This window comes from Phragmites australis, chromosome 9, assembly GCF_958298935.1.
Source record: "Phragmites australis chromosome 9, lpPhrAust1.1, whole genome shotgun sequence".
Taxonomy (NCBI): Eukaryota; Viridiplantae; Streptophyta; class Magnoliopsida; order Poales; family Poaceae; genus Phragmites; species Phragmites australis.
In genome coordinates this window covers 25,308,877-25,326,550 of record NC_084929.1, presented here as the reverse complement: position 1 = coordinate 25,326,550, position 17,674 = coordinate 25,308,877, and the positions used below count along the sequence as shown (strand labels likewise).

Sequence of the window (17,674 nt, the reverse complement as noted above, 5' to 3'; positions counted from 1 at the left end):
ATACCATTAGCATATGCAATCCTTTTAATATTTTCTGTCTGAAACTTCAAATGATTATTTGGATATCTAAATAACATAAAATAAAAAAGTTTTCAACTACAAAGCTGTAGATCTCGTCGAGGGCTACAGTTTTGATATAAAGTTTGTTTCCATCCGATTTCGTACAAAAAAGTTATGAATTTTTTAAAATAAACTATCATCCACTATCACTGTCGGCTCTAGCCACCAACCAACAGTGATAGTCAAGGTTTTACTGCCAGCTCTAGTCACGAGCCGACAGTGATAGTATCACTGCCGGTTCGTAGCTAGAGTCGGCAGTGATAATCAAGTTTTACTATCAGTTCTTTTCGAATGGCTTTTTAGTGTCGGTCCTTGATACAATCCGACAGTAATACTCTATCACTGTCGGTTTATAAGGAATCGATAGTGATAGGCTGGTATATAAGTCTATTTTTATAGTAATGATGATAGATGTCACTGAAACACTGGAAACGGACACGGCTAGAGATGACCTTTAGTACCACCTGGCTTGTGCATTTGAGCTCCGGAATTGCTTTCTTCTTCTTTTGTTGCGAAGGTTAAGCTTGGGAATTCTTAGTTACACGATGGACTGGATCAAGTCTTGCAATTTCTTTTTCTTTACAGATTAACTTTTCTTCATTTTCATACTATTCAACCGAAGTCCAAACAGCCGATATTCTAAATTAACTTCCCAATGATTTAAAACCCAGTGCCGTGTTATTCCTTTGACACGCAGACTTGTAGACTGTCTCGACTACTAGTGCCTTCATATTCTTGTAAGATCCAACCACCACCGCTCAAGCTTCCGCTCATCTCGCCCCTAACCTTCGACCGCCGCCGCCCCGTCGACGTCGACAGCGTCGTGGTCTGATGCTGCTGCTCCGTCGCCGCGGACTAGCACCAGGAGCGGCCGTGGGAGTCATACGACGGCGGCATCCAGTCCCACGCCGGCTCCGACCTTGCCCGCTCCCTCGACCTCCCACGTGCGTCTTTACTGGGACAATGGCATGTGGAATAAGGCCACCGACCTCATCATGGAGATGCAGGAGCTCAGGGTGGAGCTTGATGTTAAGATTTACAACGGCTTGATCGATACGTTCGGCGAGTATGGCCAGTCAGCGGACGCGCGCAGGGTGTTCGACAAAATGCGCGCAGAAGGGATCAAGCCGGATATTGTGGCTTGGAATGCGTTGATTCGATGGCATTGCCGAGTTGGGAACATGAAACGTGCTCTGCGATCCTTCACCGCAATGCAGGAGGAAGGGATGTACCCGGACCCGAAGATCTTTGTTACAATCATTGGCCAGTTAGGGGAGCAGGGGAAGTGGGATGAAATCAAGAAGCTGTTTGACGGCATGAGGAATCGAGGGCTCAAGGAGAGTAGGCGCAGTATACGCTGTACCGGTTGACATTTACGGGAAGTATGGCAATTTTCGTGTAGCTGCTCTTAAAGCTGAAAATATGCAGCTTGCACCTAGCATCTTTTGCGTCTTGGCCAACGCTTATGCTGAACAGGTTAGTTTAACTATTAGCACCGTGAGGGCCTTGGCTGATAGTTGTAAATATTATACCTGATGTTCATTTATCTTGACAAAGCCGAAAGCTGTTGCTTTGAGAAATAAAATAGAGTACCATGACAAAAACTTTAACGTTTACGTAGAAACACAGTGAGCTGACTTCAATGAAGTATTTTTGCCATCTACTAACTCTTGTATATAGTAAGATAATCATTTTGAAAGGTTGTGACCAAGACAGTGAAACCAGTAATAACATGGACGCTATGGAAGCCAGGGGCAAATTAATCTTTTTAGTTGGCTTCAGAGAGGTAAAGAAAAAGAAAACGAATTGAAATAGGATAATGGTAACATAATCGAAGAGTCCTTCTAAGTGGCAAATAAGTGAATGAACCGATAGAAGTGGTAAATAAGCGAAATCACTTGTTGGCAGTGGCAAAAAATCAATTCTCTCTGGAAAAGAAGTGACTTCACTTATTTGCTGTTTGTGTAGTTGACTCAGATGATTTCACATTTTACTAATGGGCCAGAAAATGTTAACGGGATTTTCTGGCCCGTGGCACGATAGGCCCATTAGTATTTTTCTGGCCTGGCGGCCCGTTAACACGTGAAAATCCCGAAAAACATCAAAAAACCGTCGAATGCAGGGATCGAACTCAAGACCTCGTACATGGGAAGCAATGACTCTACCACCCTGTTAAGGATCTCTTTATGTATTAGGGATAAATAAATTATATAAAACCTTAAAAAATAGAAAAACTTAAATGGGCCGTGCCGTGCCGGCCCGGCGTGCCGCGGCTCCGGCCCAGGCACGGCCCGCCTAACCGTGCCGTGCCGGCACGGCCCATTTACTTTCGTGCCGTGCCGTGCCTGGGCCGGGCCAATTTTTCCGTGCCGCGGGCTGGCCCGTTAGGCCCGGCCCAGTTGGCCATCTTTAGGTGTACTCACCATTTCTTCTTTCTTCTGTGATGTTATGAATTTCGTGTATGCAAATTTTTATTTTATTATGTTATATTCTTTTACTTATTCGGATTGCTATATCATAGATTGATTTTACGTGTGTAAAATATATGCACGATTGCTAGTGTCAAGAAGTGAGAGGTAATCATATGGATAGAGTGTCAACTATATTTGATTGGGGAGGTCAGTGGGTGATGAAGAGTTGTGCAATGGAAGCATAATCTAGAGGGTTTGGCGTTAGAATAATGGTTGGAATCAGTGATAGATTTATAAAAAAAATGGTCAGATGTCTTAGGTTGACCTGTTAAGAGTCTAGCTATCTTAGCTATTCAATTATATGATGTCATATGAACCGTTACCTATGGTAAATCATTAAAAATAAAAATTTAAATGGTTACACGCTATGGACACCATGTGGATCACCCTGGTTGGAATTTTTTATGAGAACAACATGTAATAGAATAAAGATCAATCGGATAGTGCTTCTGTAGTAATAGACATATTTGTTTGGTAACACAGGTGGCTGTGTTGAATAGTGGAGGGTGTGCTGACTGCTGAGTGCATGTTCGATGTACAACTTTTAAGCGTTGTGAATTTTTAGTCTATTTTTCACACTATATTTTTCCTTACTCTTCTTTCATTTAATAATATTATTTAAAATTTAAATAATTTAATAGTCAGCCAAATCAATAGCGCGTGCCTGTCCAAAATGAGCATGGACGCAAGCACGGCAGAAGCAGAGCGGGGACTAGGGTGAGCAACAAAGGCCATGCGACATGAGCTGCCAGAACCGACCAACCAAACGGACGCGCCGCCCGCACGTGGAACTTTGCTCGGCTCGCGGTCGTGAAACCGGATCCTCTGAGTTGAAGAAGGAAAGTCACTGATGAACAGTATTTTTCTGTGATACGGTGAGACGGTGGTGTGCCTTTACCGTAGCAATTTACTGTAGTAAATATATTGTACATATAGAGGGATAAAATTACGGATACTGTTTACACGCGACTTCAATCTCTCATATCAGAGTATCTCAGTCCCGCGGCCGCACGACGTGGTGCGGCAGCTGGTTTTTTGATCCTGGGGATGGGGACAAACCCCGAACCGGCGAAACACACGCAAAAGATGCTAGGTGCAAGCTGCATATTTTCAGCTTTAAGAGCAGCTACACGAAAATGGCCATACTGCCCGTAAATGTCAACCGGTACAGCGTATACTGCGCCTACTCTCCTTGAGCCCTCGATTCCTCATGCCGTCAAACAGCTTCTTGATTTCATCCCACTTCCCCTGCTCCCCTAACTGGCCAATGATTGTAACAAAGATCTTCGGGTCCGGGTACATCCCTTCCTCCTGCATTGCGCAGAAGGATCGGAGAGCACGTTTCATGTTCCCAACTCGGCAATGCCATCGAATCAACGCATTCCAAGCCACAATATCCGGCTAATTTAATTCATTGGAGAGATAAGCCCGGGGCTCTTTTCATTGTGAAAGCAAGATTGGTTGAATTAACGTACTTTTTCGTGGGTTATATATTCACTTATGCAGCTTTCTTGATTGCCTCAACATCAGGCAAGTTTGGTTAACCTAACTTTTGTTTCCATTTAGGATTAGAACCATATACTTGGTAATAATAGGAACAGCACATTATGGCAAAAAAAAGTTTGATTCAGAGGGAGAAGAAGCTGCAAAAATTAGAAAAAAAGATATCATTTGATTTGTCTATCCTTAAAAAAAAGATAAGAAGCAAAGTTTCCCCTTTGAGTTTGAGCGAAAAAACAAAACTGGCCATACTCGCAGAACGTATGGATCAAACCGTTGTAAATCTTAACATCAAGTTTCACCCCGAGCTCCTGCATCTCCATGATGAGGTCGGTGGCCTTATTCCACATGCCATTGTCCTGGTAAAGCCGCACGTGGGAGGTTGAGGGAGCAGGCAAGGTCGGAGCCGATGTGGGACTGGATGCCACGGTCGTATAACTTCCACGTCCGCTCCTGGTGCTAGTCCGCGGCGATGGAGCAGCAGCATCAGACCACGACGCTGTCGACGTCGACGGGGCGGCGGCGGTCGAAGGTTAGGGGCGAGATGAGCGGAAGCTTGAGCGGTGGTGACAAGAGACGGCGGATGAGGTAGTAGGCGTCTATGGACATAGAGCGCGCGCTCACTCGCTGTGGTTCGACCGGATGAGCCAGGAGCAGTTTGACCTTTTTAGTTAGCAGGGAGAGGAAAAGATAACAGAAATGAATTAAAATGAGATAATAGCAACATAATCAAAAGTCCTGGTTCCGAGGGATAAATAAGTGAAATCAATGGTAAATAAGACTATCTCTAACGGATTTTTCACAAGCCTCGTTCTTTTCATTCTGGTTTCTTTTAGCACTCCAACTCTTTCAGAAACTCTTTTACGAAAATATTTTCTCCACGAATCCTTTTAAAAAATTTAAGATGAGAAAAAATAAAAAATATGAGAATAAAGAAATAAATTAAAAAGAATAAAATGAAAGAAATACATAATTAAAAATGGTCTAAGTAAGCCGCTTCTAGTGGGCAAAAAAATCAATTTCTGTCTTTTTTTTCAGCTGAGCTATTTAATATTTTATCATAAAAAACACTCTTTCTCTTTAGTCACTGACATATAAGATTATTTTAGTCACACATATAAGACTAAAGTGACAAAAAATTTATCACCCACCCACCGATAAAAGTGACAAATCCTGAACTTTTCGAACCCGCCCCCACCCAAAACTGCAACGAGGCCGCCGCGTCCCACCCATCTCCCCCCAGAATTTTCGCCATTCCTTGCGCCGCGCACGGCCGTGTCCTTCCTTCTTCCCACTTCCCTCCCCTTCCCACTAGAATCTGCAAGAAACGAGGGCGGGCGGCGGTGAACGGGAGACTACGACGCCACGAGCAGTTTGTTACTGCGACTGCCGCTAGTGGTTGCGAGGCATGGGCCATGGGAGGAAGGAATAGTTGCTGTTGTTTGGTAACCGCGTAGGTCTCGTGGGTTTGCGTACCCTGCCATCTGCGTTCCCATCCGCTAGTCTCTTCTCGCCTCGCCTCGCCTCGCATTCACCTTCCTCCCCGTTTCCTTCCGCAAGGGCCAGATAAGATTTGCTTAGGCTAGCGCGGCCCTGGGGTGGGGCTGCTGAAACCATCAAGGAACGGGGACGTGGGAGCAAAGGGAGCAGAGGAAGGGAAGGTGACGCTGGTTTCTTGGTCGATCGATTCCTTTCGGCTCGATTCGTTCTGGTCTTGCTCCTCAACTGTTTCTTGATTGATTGATTCTTCTCCGGCGGGGTCTCGCTTTCCCGGCCGCTGATTCGGGGTATCTGATTCGCGATCCGGCGGGAATTGGATTCTTGGTCTTGGTGCGCGCGGCGTAATTTTCGGGTACATTGAAGCAGGGAGGGAATTATCAAGGAAGCATCGGTTCTTGTTGGTAGTGGTGGGAATCGCGGTTGGAGGAGGCCGATCTTGTGGAAGGGAGGCCTTGTCACGGCGGCCCGGCAGGGACCGGCGGCGATGGCCGACGGGCTGGATCGGTGGCGCGAATTCTTCCGGGGCACCGGCGCCGGCATCTGCGACGTGATCGAGAACTCCATCCTCGTGGCAGCCGCCGACGCGCCGCGGGAGCTCCTGCACCGCCGGGACCGCATCGCCGAGAGGCTCTTCACCGCGCACCGCCTCGACGCCGCGGCTCCGCCGCCGTCCCTGGGCAGCGTCGCGGCCTCCGCCACCCCGGCCACGCCCGTCGAGGAGGACAAGGGCAGCGTGCGCCGCGTCGCCGAGAAGGAGAGCAAGGTCGACAGCAGCAGCAACGGCGCCCACGTCAGGGTCCACGGCCACGACGAGGATGACGACTCGGATTCCGACGACGAGCGGCTCCGCCGCGCTGCGGCGAGCAACTACGGCCACAACTACGATGATGATGATGATAACGACGAAGAGGAGGATGAGCAACAGGCGGTGGAGGAGGAGCAGGAAGAGGAAGAGGACCACGAAGCTCAGGAGCTCGAGGCGCTCACCAATGAGATCGACGAAGAGTCACAGGTCGTCGGCGAGGTCCTCCGCATCAAGGAGCTCCTCTTGCACAAGGAAGACCATGTATGGGCTCATTTCTTCACTTCTTCATTTGCTAAAGTTTCCAACTTCAAATTGATCTGAACTAAAACATGATGGTCTTGCAGTCGGATGCTACTTTGTTCGAATCACTGAGGAGGCTGCAGTTGATGCAATTGTCCGTCTCCACGCTAAAGGTACAAAATGGATATTGCATCTGAGGTTGTTTGTTTAGCTGCTTGCTGCTTGCTGTTTTGTTTCTTAATCTTTGAGGCTGCTCATCACAGGCTACTGAGATTGGGAGGGCAGTTAATCTGCTGCGGAAGCACAACTCACAGCAGATTCGTCACCTCGTGCGCACTCTCATCGAGTAAGTTCCATGTTCTTGTACTGAATTTTGCTCTCTAGGGCTGATTCATATGCACTTTGAAAGAGCTTAATAAAGCAACTTACTGATCAAATATACCAATGACTACTCCAGCTACATGGTTATAAAATGCATTAGCTTATGTGCTCTTTGAGTCTTGAAGTGCCTTTTTGTTAGTGTGCTTGGAAATATTGTTCCCATCTGATATTACTCTTTGTATTTCAGGGGTTGGAAAGTTTTGGTTGATGAGTGGGTCAATACTACTAATGCTGCTCTGGCAGGTAACTAAGTGAATCTGTTGATTGTCTTAGTTTATCCAACTGTTTCTAAATGAGGAAATACCTCTTAGCTTAATATGGACATGGATTCTTTTGATCTTTAGATAACTCCCCTGGCTCTTCAAATCCTTCTGTTGTGGATGAAGAAGAAGAAGAAGGGCTTCCTTCTCCACCTTTAGATGAAGGAGCCTTCTTTGCAACCCAGACTACTTCTATTCAACTTTCTGAGGTACCGATATAGTTAGTTCCTGCTATCTGATCGGATTTGGTGTTGAACAACAATCTAACTTTGCATTGTTATGTTTCTGCCTCTGCCTTCCCAACCTGAAGTTCTTTGATGAAATGGATGAAGATGGAAGTGAGTACAACAACTCAGCAACTACTTAATTTTCCGTGCTTATTCAACACCATGATAATTAACATTATACTTGTTATGACAGACTTGAGACATAATAATGATGCCAACCTTGGAAACAAGAGGGGAAGTACTGGCGGGAGGCCTGCAAACCATTCAGCAGTTGCAAAGCAAGAGCCTCCTCGCCCTTCTCCTGGAGCCATCGAAAAAGTTCGATCCAGGAGGCCGGAATTGGCAAGGCAAGAGCAAGAGCCATCAATGAGGCAGGCAAACCCTCAGAAACCTCAATGTTCAAGTTTGCCAGTCAAACCACATGGCATGCTCAACAAGCAATCTAAGCCCTCAAGTTTTGAATCTGGGCCGGGGAGACCATTAAAGGCAGCTCCTCAGCAGAAACCCTTTGGTGACATGAAACTTAAACAGACTCGAGAGCGCATTGCTGTTGAAAGAAAGCCTACGGCGAGCCAGATGGATGTAAGTACATGCTACCCAGGCCTAATCTTTGACTATTTATTAATACTTTGTGACTCATCTCTGTTTTTTGGCTCTAGAAATCAAGGCTCGCTGCACAACATTCAGCGGGAGTCAAACTAGAGTTGGCAAAGCCAAAGATCTGTGATGATGGTTTGGATAATAACAGGAAGCTGGAAGCAGCAAAGAGAAGGCTCCAGGAGCGTTACCAGGAAGCCGAGAATGGTTCGTGTATTTTAACACTCAACATTATTCTCGTTTGTCACTTGTAGATCTCTATCTCCTCTTGGGTTTTGCTTAATTTCCTTATTGTTCCATACTTCCATCTGTGCAGCCAAAAGGCAGCGCACGATACAAGTAATGGAGCTGGGTGACATACCAAAGCCTAAGCATCAAAACCGACAACCTATGGTGAAGTCAAGGAATAACATTAGGAATTGGGCAAACGGGCGGCGCTAACTCTGGTGCAATTTTGTCTCACCTGATGAATTGTTGCCATGTGCTCAGTCCGAATGCATATGCTCATCCGAAGGCAACTGAAATGAGCTGCCAGGACTTGAACAAACTTATTGAACGAAACACCTCTGATGATCAAGAGGGTTTGCCCTGAAGTTGCAAGATGCAATAAGTTAAGTTCTTGCATTTCGAGAGTTTAGTCATGTCTGGATAATTGTAGAGTGGACATGTAGCTCGATCTGTACCGGCTGGCTGGTTATTTTCTTCTTTTCTTCTTCTTCAAAAGAAGCTGTAGATACCAGATAGAATAATCATCAATATTTGGTACATCCCGTCTCCCTTAAACTTTCACAGGAATTTTTCTAGTGGAACCAACATTCCTGGTTTCTCTTGCAGCTATGTGGTCATGCCATGTTCCTTGCGTTTGACCTACTTGCTCTTGGAATGCATGCATAGGGTCAGGTTCAGGTCATCCTTTGCAACTGCCAAATTCGGTGATGCAATTGGTGTATGATGATAGTCATGGTCAGACCCCGGAATCTAGCAGGCACTTCAGCTGCTGCTGTTGAATGTTTAGGCTGCCCTGCTGTTGAATGTCGATATCAGCAATCTTTACAGTTTGGTCAGCTGTAAACTCTGACTGTCACTACATGGAAATTTTGTAATTCCCCTGTCAGATTTTTGTTCGATCAAAAGCATAAAATAAGGAGAATGGAACGAAGCAAAGTGATCCAAGATATGAATCCGTCTAGTGGATTGGGAGAAGCGTGGATTCCACCAGCGGAGTAGTTGCAGAGCCATTAGACCATCTTCAGTTATATTCTCTTTATTTTATTCTTTTTATGATTTTTCTTTTCATTTTTATACTCTTTATTTTTCCTTGTTTTTAGCAGTTTCTCTTTAAAAAGATTTATGAAGGAAAAATAGAGTGAATCTTAGGGTGAAGAGATTGTGGGAAAGAATTATTTAAGAAGGGAACATGAAAGAAAACAATTAGAGTGTTAAAAGAGAACGAGAATTCCTGTAAAGAAAACATGATTTGTCCAGGAAAATTGTTGAAGATGGTAGCACCATTGAATTCGCAGCAGCACCGGCGAAGGCCCCACCCAATCATCCCTCCTTATCCACATCCATTCTTCCAAGGTGGTCATGACTCATGATCCAGTCTGCTCCAGCTTTAGATTATTCCTGCGAGATTTTCACTAGTTTTCGGCTCGGTTTGGAACAGTGAGAATTTCACGGGACGAAATTTCTGCGGAATTCTTGCGTTGGACCAGAGTAAGAGAAATGGATTCCATTTGTGATTATGAATAGGAAACTCAAAACATACTGTCCTCAGTTTCTTTGCGTCATGGATGCGTACCACGTGGACGAGATCGACGTGTCGATTATGTCCTTGCATGCCGCATGTAACGTCGTCACAGGATTTGCATTGCAGTTATCTGTGACAGACACATCAGAGGCATGGCCCGGCAATCCTTGTCTTGGTTTTGGATTCCGCAGTGGCATGTGCAAGCGCCTTAGTTGGGACTTGGGAGCCCCTTTCTTTTCTTTGACCCGTTCGCTCGTTCTCCAAGAAACACAAAAGAAAACATGTCACACAGGAGTCCTTTCGTACCCACATTCCACCTCCTCAGATTTGCCCAAAGATCTTGTGATGATGCTTTAATTGTTACTCTAGTTGTTTATTAGTGGTAATAGTTAGGGTCAGAGCTTTATCTTTAAGAGTTTTTAAACTGATTATCTTTAGCTCTAAAAATTTTCAGAGCTAAAACTAGGAGCAGATTTTGAGTCTTTGATGTGGATGTTTGGTTCTTATTTTGAATTGAAACTGATATTTAAATCACTTTATTTTATCCTACAAACAACAAATTCTACATAAATTTTGAAACTGAAACTCTGTCAAACATGATTTTAAACACTTAGTTCCTTAAGCAGGATCTTAAACACTAAAAAATTTAAGTGTTTTAATTTAAATATCTTATTCTTATTTTAAACTAAAAATAGATATTTAAGCTACTTTATTTTATTCATAAACTATAAATTTTATATAGATCTTGAAGCTGAACATCTGCCAACCAAAATCTTAAACATTCGTTCCTTCAAAACAAAAATAGTCACGCCATCCAACGCCGCCGTGAGTCTTCGGAGGGGCATTTCGCGGATCTGAAAAGAGAAACATACGCATATTCTAATAGTTTGGGAGAAAAAAAAAAAAAGAAGGTCTTCTCAAAACAAATATCCACAGCATCTTTGAAGTCAAATCAAAATTCTCTTTAATTGAAGTATTTTGGTTGTGTTTCATACTGAAATTTTAGTACTCACTTTGATCATAAATACATATTATCTTAAAGAAGATACGGTTTCTAATACATAGCTTTACAATTATTTTTTATTAGAATATATTTATAAAATTCACTGAATTTGTGATATTATGAAAGATTTTTTGAAGACAAATCTACACATATAATTTTAATGATTCCAAACTTAATATTTTGAAAACTATTGTTAGTTAAAATTTTAAAAGTTTGATCCAACCTTTTTTTCTTTCTAAAATGACATATATTTAACGGTAGGATGATAGTTATACCAGTCAACGCTATTAAGGTAAGATGTTTGTTGTCTCTGAGATGGTGATGAAAATTTGTAAGAATGGGTACAAGAAAATCCACTTTCATCTCTAAGGTCGTTAGTGTCATCCCAAGATGGAGGCCTCGGAGGGAGGGACCGTTGTGGCATGAAATTGTTGTCGTCGTCATCTTAAGCTATCACGGTAGAAGCACGTCCTATATCATTGTTCGTTGTACGACATCTCGATATGGTGTGTAAACGTCCCCTTGCAGTGTTCCTTGAATATTCTCTTGTATTGCTACTGGAACATCGAGGCATTGATGGTATGAAATCATCATCCCCGTTACTTTCTGGTTGAATAGTAGAGGGCACCCCTTAGGTTCATTGATCTTTGTCGTCTTCTACACGAACCAGACATCACCCCTCCCCCCCCCCCCCCGACCAAAGAGCATATACATCACCAAGAAGTTTAGGATGTCTTTGCTGATCAATTCTTCGTCTTCCGGGAACACCTAACGTAAAAGAGGAGCATTTGAATAAATGAAAAAAAAGATAATTACGATGACCAAATAGAAAATGCCAAATCTTAATGTGGGATGCATATTGGTTGGACAATATCACTATCATTCTTTGCCTCCTAAAGAAACCTAGTACAGAAGGATGGTCAGCTAGTTCGCACACCCTAAGGACGCCGCTCATGCAAGATGGCCTTAAGGTCGTTGGTGGTTACATATTGGAGCGTAGCGGTTAACCAGAACATAAGAGTCGTGCATGCAATTTGTACACCGCTTGGATTAGGTTGTTCTTCTTGAAGGGATCATCCTTCCCCCATGCACAACCTGCAAGGATGCATTAAGTGTTATATCAATCGTTGTAGGTATCCATGTAAAGACTTTAGTAGAAGATCCTGCCATAGATTTATTGATCTTTGACTGCAACATTCTTGCTGTGCAACAAAGCACGAATCTCTGATTAATTAAGAAACATTAAGAAAGTATTGAACATCAAAATTATATGTAACAATGCTTACTACATAACTAATAAATAAAGTATATTCGCTAGACTGCACCGGCCTTTTAGAGGTAGCACTGAAAAGTCTACTTGCTAGACTGCACTGACCTATTAGGGGTAGCACTGAAAAGTCTACTCGCTAGATTGCACTGGCTTATTAGGGGTAGCACCGAAAAATCTACTTGCTAGAATGCAATGGACTATTAGGGTAGCACTAAAAAGTGTCTCTGAAAAGTCTATTCGGTAGACTACGCACATGTGACTCGATTCTAACACATGACTGGTCTTATGCCCTGTAGCATTGACTCATGCACAGGTCTTCACTTGCCGCTGAATGGGCAGATTATAAGGTTACCAAAGTTTCCCATGCCCTTTGTCAATATAAGGCACATCCATCTCAACGATCTGAACATAACTAACACCAAGCATGGTAGACAAAGGTAGATGGAGAAGGGACATGCAACAATTTGAAGGTCCTCCATCAAATGGTCCAAGCAGGGACATGTGTGCCAAAAGGTATGTCGATGCTCGAATGCCATTGTGGAGATATATGTAGTGTTCGGTGCTCCCATGAGTTGGATACCTTCAGTAGGAGATACTTTTGTTGCTCGAACATAGACACGCTTTCCAAAGAGAGTCAATCTTCTCAGATAATCATTTTGAGAAAACACATTTCTCCATTCCCTTCATGTATTAACACTTTTTATCCACAGGCAACAAATCGCATCGAGCCACCAACCGGGGTATGTGCATTTCACCAGTGGATCAATGACTTTATATCCCCCAACGACCATGAAGGTGTGGGTATCAGGAAGAAGTGGGACAAGGACGAGCTTAATTGGAGGCGTGAGAAAGATGCCCATGCACAATCGCTTAAAAAAGAAGCATCAAGTGATGATGATTGATTATGGTGACTCCACCGTAGGCCGGCTATTGACTTTCCCTAAGGTGTAGCTACATATTATGATTACGTTTTATATGCACCATGATACCTAACGCCACAAAATTGTAACTTTTCTATGTGTGTGCTGTATGACACTGCAACTGTGTTATGTAACTATACTCGAATGAATTATCATTGGCCACTATTCTACAAATATTTTTTACCTAAAAAATTTAGCAATGAAACAAGGGCCAGAGACCTTATCCTTCCTGCGAAGTTAATTCACCACTCTATTTGTAGAAGGAACCACTCCATGTTGTCATAGAAGATGCTCGAGCGCGTAATGCATCACATCCATAGCACTTGCAGCTACAGCCGGCCTACACATCTAGGTTGGGCACTCCCTCATGACCTTATCCCTTTTTCTCGCTTAATTGTAATAACCCTAGCCTGAACCATGGTAAGACCACTCATTCCTCACATCTCTTAATTGTAATATCTTCCTCAGCTCCACCAAGCCTACCCAACAAACATTGGGCGACTTCCATCCCCCAGGGGGTTGAACCGTCAATGTGCTTCTGTGATGACCCTTGTAGGCTTCGTGAGTCACAGGACATCTCCTACACTTATGGTAGATGTTTCTTCATGTGCGCCAACTACCAGCATGACACGTCTAAACATGGACCGTATGAGTATCCACCGGTATAGCGACATAGATAACTCATGTGACACTTTTGATACGATTTCATCCACTTCTTACTAATCTCCCATCTTGTTTCATTTGTCCAGTTTCCTCCACCTATCTGTGACTTCATGGAATGAGTGGATATGGAGGAAAATGAGCACCAGAAGCAGTGCATTGGTATGCACATGCAGTGGAGGAGGCAAGCTTACGAATGCCGCGAGTAAGAGCAACATCAGGAGGAACTTACGATGAAGCAGCAAGAGGAGGAGTGTGCCATAGCTGAAGCATGCGAAGCAGAGAGGGAACAGAAGTGCGAGAGGGCTCGTCACTCAAAGGCAGAGGCCCCAATGCCCTGAGGAAGAACAAATATCCTATGTGCACTTAGTAGAGTGCATGTATTGTAACCCGTCATATTTTTGTTCCCTAAGTTAGGTTAGTTGTCATTATCTATTTATAGTAGAGGCCGTTCATATGTCCTATGTAATGTTTATCATCATTTGTTCCTTCACTACAACGTTTTGGCTATGGACCAAAGCACGAATCCCTGATTACTTAAGAAACATTAAACAATGCTTAATAAATAACTAATAAATAAAGTTATGTGTCACAATTATTTGACAAAATGGAATAAATGAAAAATAATTGCATTGCACTGTAGCACTAGCTACTCAACAATGATGACGCCATACGCAATCCCTGGGAATATAAGTGTCTGGTAGATGTCTGACCCTCATCTTACTGGCCTACGCTGGCCCTACAATGTGTGCCCTTGCATATCGTCGTCGTCGTCCTGCCCTGTGGGATGCCCACCAAACGTGTATTTAGACCCGCTAACTTGGCCCTGCATGTACCAAGATGAAAGATCAACTCTATGAACCCCCAGGTGCATTGGGATATTGCGGGAACTAAGCTCGGCGAAGCTGAAGGCCTGCATTGCAGGATCCCAATCAAATTCATGTGTGCCGCTCTAGTCAGGTGTCTGCTGCGTGAAGTCAATGATGTCCTCCTAATGTGTCGATGCTACAGGTGGAGGTGTCATGGTAGGCTGTGGAGGTTGTGTCCACTACGCGTGTTGTGAACCCAATGTACACTCCTCAGGCTTAGGAGCCTACGTGTGCTGATCGGCCTCAGCATTGGAATGTGACACATGATGCATTAGAGCTAAAGGTGTCTCTCATAGCTGTGACCGAATGGGTTCCTCACGGGCACTGGACGAGCGCCTGCTATCACATGATGGGTCCATGGCTGGTAGGTCGTACCCCCTCCAACGCGGGGCAAAACCACCTAGACCACATAAAGTGGACAACAAGAGGGACCCTCTCGTCCTCATATAGTCCAGGAGAGAGTTCTGATCCTCTACGTTGACGAACCGCTTGCTTCCCCACAAGCTTGCTCCACGCGCGCATGCACCTTGTATGCCTCTTCGGTCTATATAATAGAGGATGATGTGAGTAATACAGAGGTTAAACCAATGAAAATCTTTAGAAGCACTGCATCACTTATCACAATATGAAGAAGACGGACACGTTCCTTGGGGAAGGGTCTGAAGGCTACCTCTATAAGTTCACTAAGTGAGGTGGCACGTGTGCATGGATGTTACCATGTAAGGTAGTTCGAGCACATGGTGTCATCATATTGTCCATCAAGAATGGCGACATCCACCATGCCTAACTCCGTCCACTTGTGTATGTGCTCGGCATTCATGGATGCCCAATCCTGCAAGGCTTCGCCCCCCTATGCACTCCTCCTGTATGTGACATAAATAGTTAGAACCTTGTAACATGGAACAACCAGGATACTAATGCTATGTATAATAACACACTTACCCGTGCGCCCGTCTGGCATCTCGTGGTGGAGGTACTAGCACCACTTATCGATAATCGAACTACCTCAGCACAAGCTCAAGAGAATATACTTCTACGTTGTTCATATACACCAAGTAGCATCTGGTCATCCACAAGTTTGAGTCACACAAACAAGAGGATATAATCCGACCTCCGGTCGCAATTTTGACCACTCGTGACATACCCCATGGATCCCACTCCACGAGATCGGCGCTAAGGAGGTCCAGATCACTGATCACCTGGAAGTAATTACCATGGTCTTGCTGCCGAATCCATCTCAACCTAGCATGAATCCATCAATACCCCATTATAGGCCTCATGTCATCTGCAACGCCATCGGAGGTGGGGACTAGATAGTACATCTTGCTCACCCAAGGCCGACATATCGAGAGGTACTCTCAGCTCTATAACTGTAAGAGATGTAGACACCCTGTAATAGATCCCTTCTTTAACCTCTGGGATGCAGAATATAAGCCTTTGTAGGTTGCAACAAGCACAACAAATCCCCAAATATATGATGTCAGCTCATAAAGATGTGACGTGAGCCGACCCGCTAATCATATAAGATGGGAGAGGACATAATCGTCTATCGGGTTGCAGAACATGATGCCTCCAAGCAGGATATATAAGTACACCTCATAATATTGTATAATTGTAGCATCATCCGCATTATGTGGGAATGGACCAAACTGTGGCAACCCATGAATTCATGACATGTAGAGTCCAACATCCTTCATGGTATATTGCACACTAAACCTATAACATGTAGAGGCTCAATGAAGCTTAAATAGCACTAGAACATTTGAAGTGCATTACATTACAAATAATTACCTGCCTCAACGTAACCCTTCCACTCCTTTTTGGTCACGAAACTGCTAATGGGGCACCCCTGATCGACAGCCTGGTCAGCAGAGCCACACCCCTCAATGTTATGGCCATCTCGTCGAAAGTAAAGTGGAACGTGTGCGTCTCAGGATGCCATCGATTCACGAGACCTGTGAGCAGTGCCACCTTAATCAGCAGGAGAGGTGTCTAGCCACTGCCCTCCATGGGAGCTCTGGCCATCACAAGAGCGAAAGGTAGTAGTCATGCATACGTGAGTGGCTTGTGGAATTGAGGGTCTAACTCCTTAAGCGTGTGCACACTCCAGGCCCGTAACGGAACCAACTACAAAAGGTATCCAAAACATGTACCGAGTAAGTAAGTAACAAATTATTGTGGTAATTAAAAAGTACATATAATCATGGTACCTGCTGCCCTATGAAAATCATCCTTCCCATACCGTTCTCATTGTACCGCTGATGAAGAAGCTCGGGAAGAGTATCATGAGCCATGACAATGATTTCAAGCATCATAGTTCATAAAAAAGTATCATCTGTGATGCCAGTACATGCAATATATTATAAAATAGGTAGTACAACTAATAGGTGAATAACAATTTAAAGTACATACCATGCATATGAATAACTTCATAAAACAAACTCCATTGCAACAACTCTAATACAATATAGTACGAAGTGCCCTGATAGTTCACTTCCAGGTCGGGCAAGTCCTCCTATCATGGCTAGGTTGTTTGCATAGTTTGCACTTGCGTAGTCAATCAACAGCATCTGCTGCATCCATATCACCTTGCAGCCTAGTGGTTCTTGGCCTTCCAGGATCTGTGCATCGTGCTTGTGGATAAGGTACTACTTAAGCCTCTCGATCAATTTGTAGCTTCTTCCGATGTTGAATGAATGCATCTTTTAAAGCCATATGATCCTCAATGCATCGATCGTGAAGTATGGTGATATGTATTGTGATCCGTCATTACCGTCCATGTCTCTGCAAGTGGCCAAGACATGGGAGCACGTGATATGGTGCAATTTAGGCTTGTTATATGTGCACTTCATCTCGTGAGGCCCAAGTTCACATTGCCGCATGGTGTCCCCTGCGATATACACTGAAGCATACCTACGGTAGCACATGACCTCGAAATGATTGTTGGCTAGGTCATAGATCCTGATGTGATGAAAACGTGTCTTGTTGCTCCTCCTGGATATGATCTCCACCACATTAGGTGCAAAGCGCATGCTGCACTCCATAGCAACCTTACCACGATCTCGAAAGTAATCCGTCATTCTATAGAATGTGAGCTTATTATGGCACACAACGGGATGCCTCGTACACCCTTTAGGACATTGTTGAATGCATTTGCTATG

The 17,674-nt window shown here is 44.1% G+C and overlaps 1 protein-coding gene across 3 annotated transcripts; it reads left to right on the top strand.

Moving 5' to 3' along the window:
• The first annotated feature begins 5,233 nt into the window (after positions 1–5,233).
• On the top strand, positions 5,234–9,424 carry LOC133928886 (probable mediator of RNA polymerase II transcription subunit 26a). Of its 3 annotated transcripts, none has more exons than XR_009911538.1 (10): positions 5,234–6,597; positions 6,681–6,749; positions 6,840–6,922; positions 7,145–7,200; positions 7,302–7,426; positions 7,528–7,555; positions 7,638–8,026; positions 8,104–8,248; positions 8,358–8,803; positions 8,936–9,424. XR_009911538.1 is itself a non-coding variant. In XM_062375396.1 (9 exons), exons 1-9 carry the CDS (start codon positions 6,016–6,018, stop codon positions 8,480–8,482), a joined length of 1,602 nt encoding a protein of 533 aa, XP_062231380.1. In that variant the 5' UTR covers positions 5,234–6,015; the 3' UTR covers positions 8,483–8,830. The 3 variants fall into 3 exon arrangements, 1 of the variants encoding a protein (XP_062231380.1); XR_009911537.1 differs by having other exon boundaries at positions 8,876–9,424; XM_062375396.1 differs by lacking the exon at positions 8,936–9,424 and having other exon boundaries at positions 8,358–8,830.
• Positions 9,425–17,674: the final 8,250 nt, after the last annotated feature.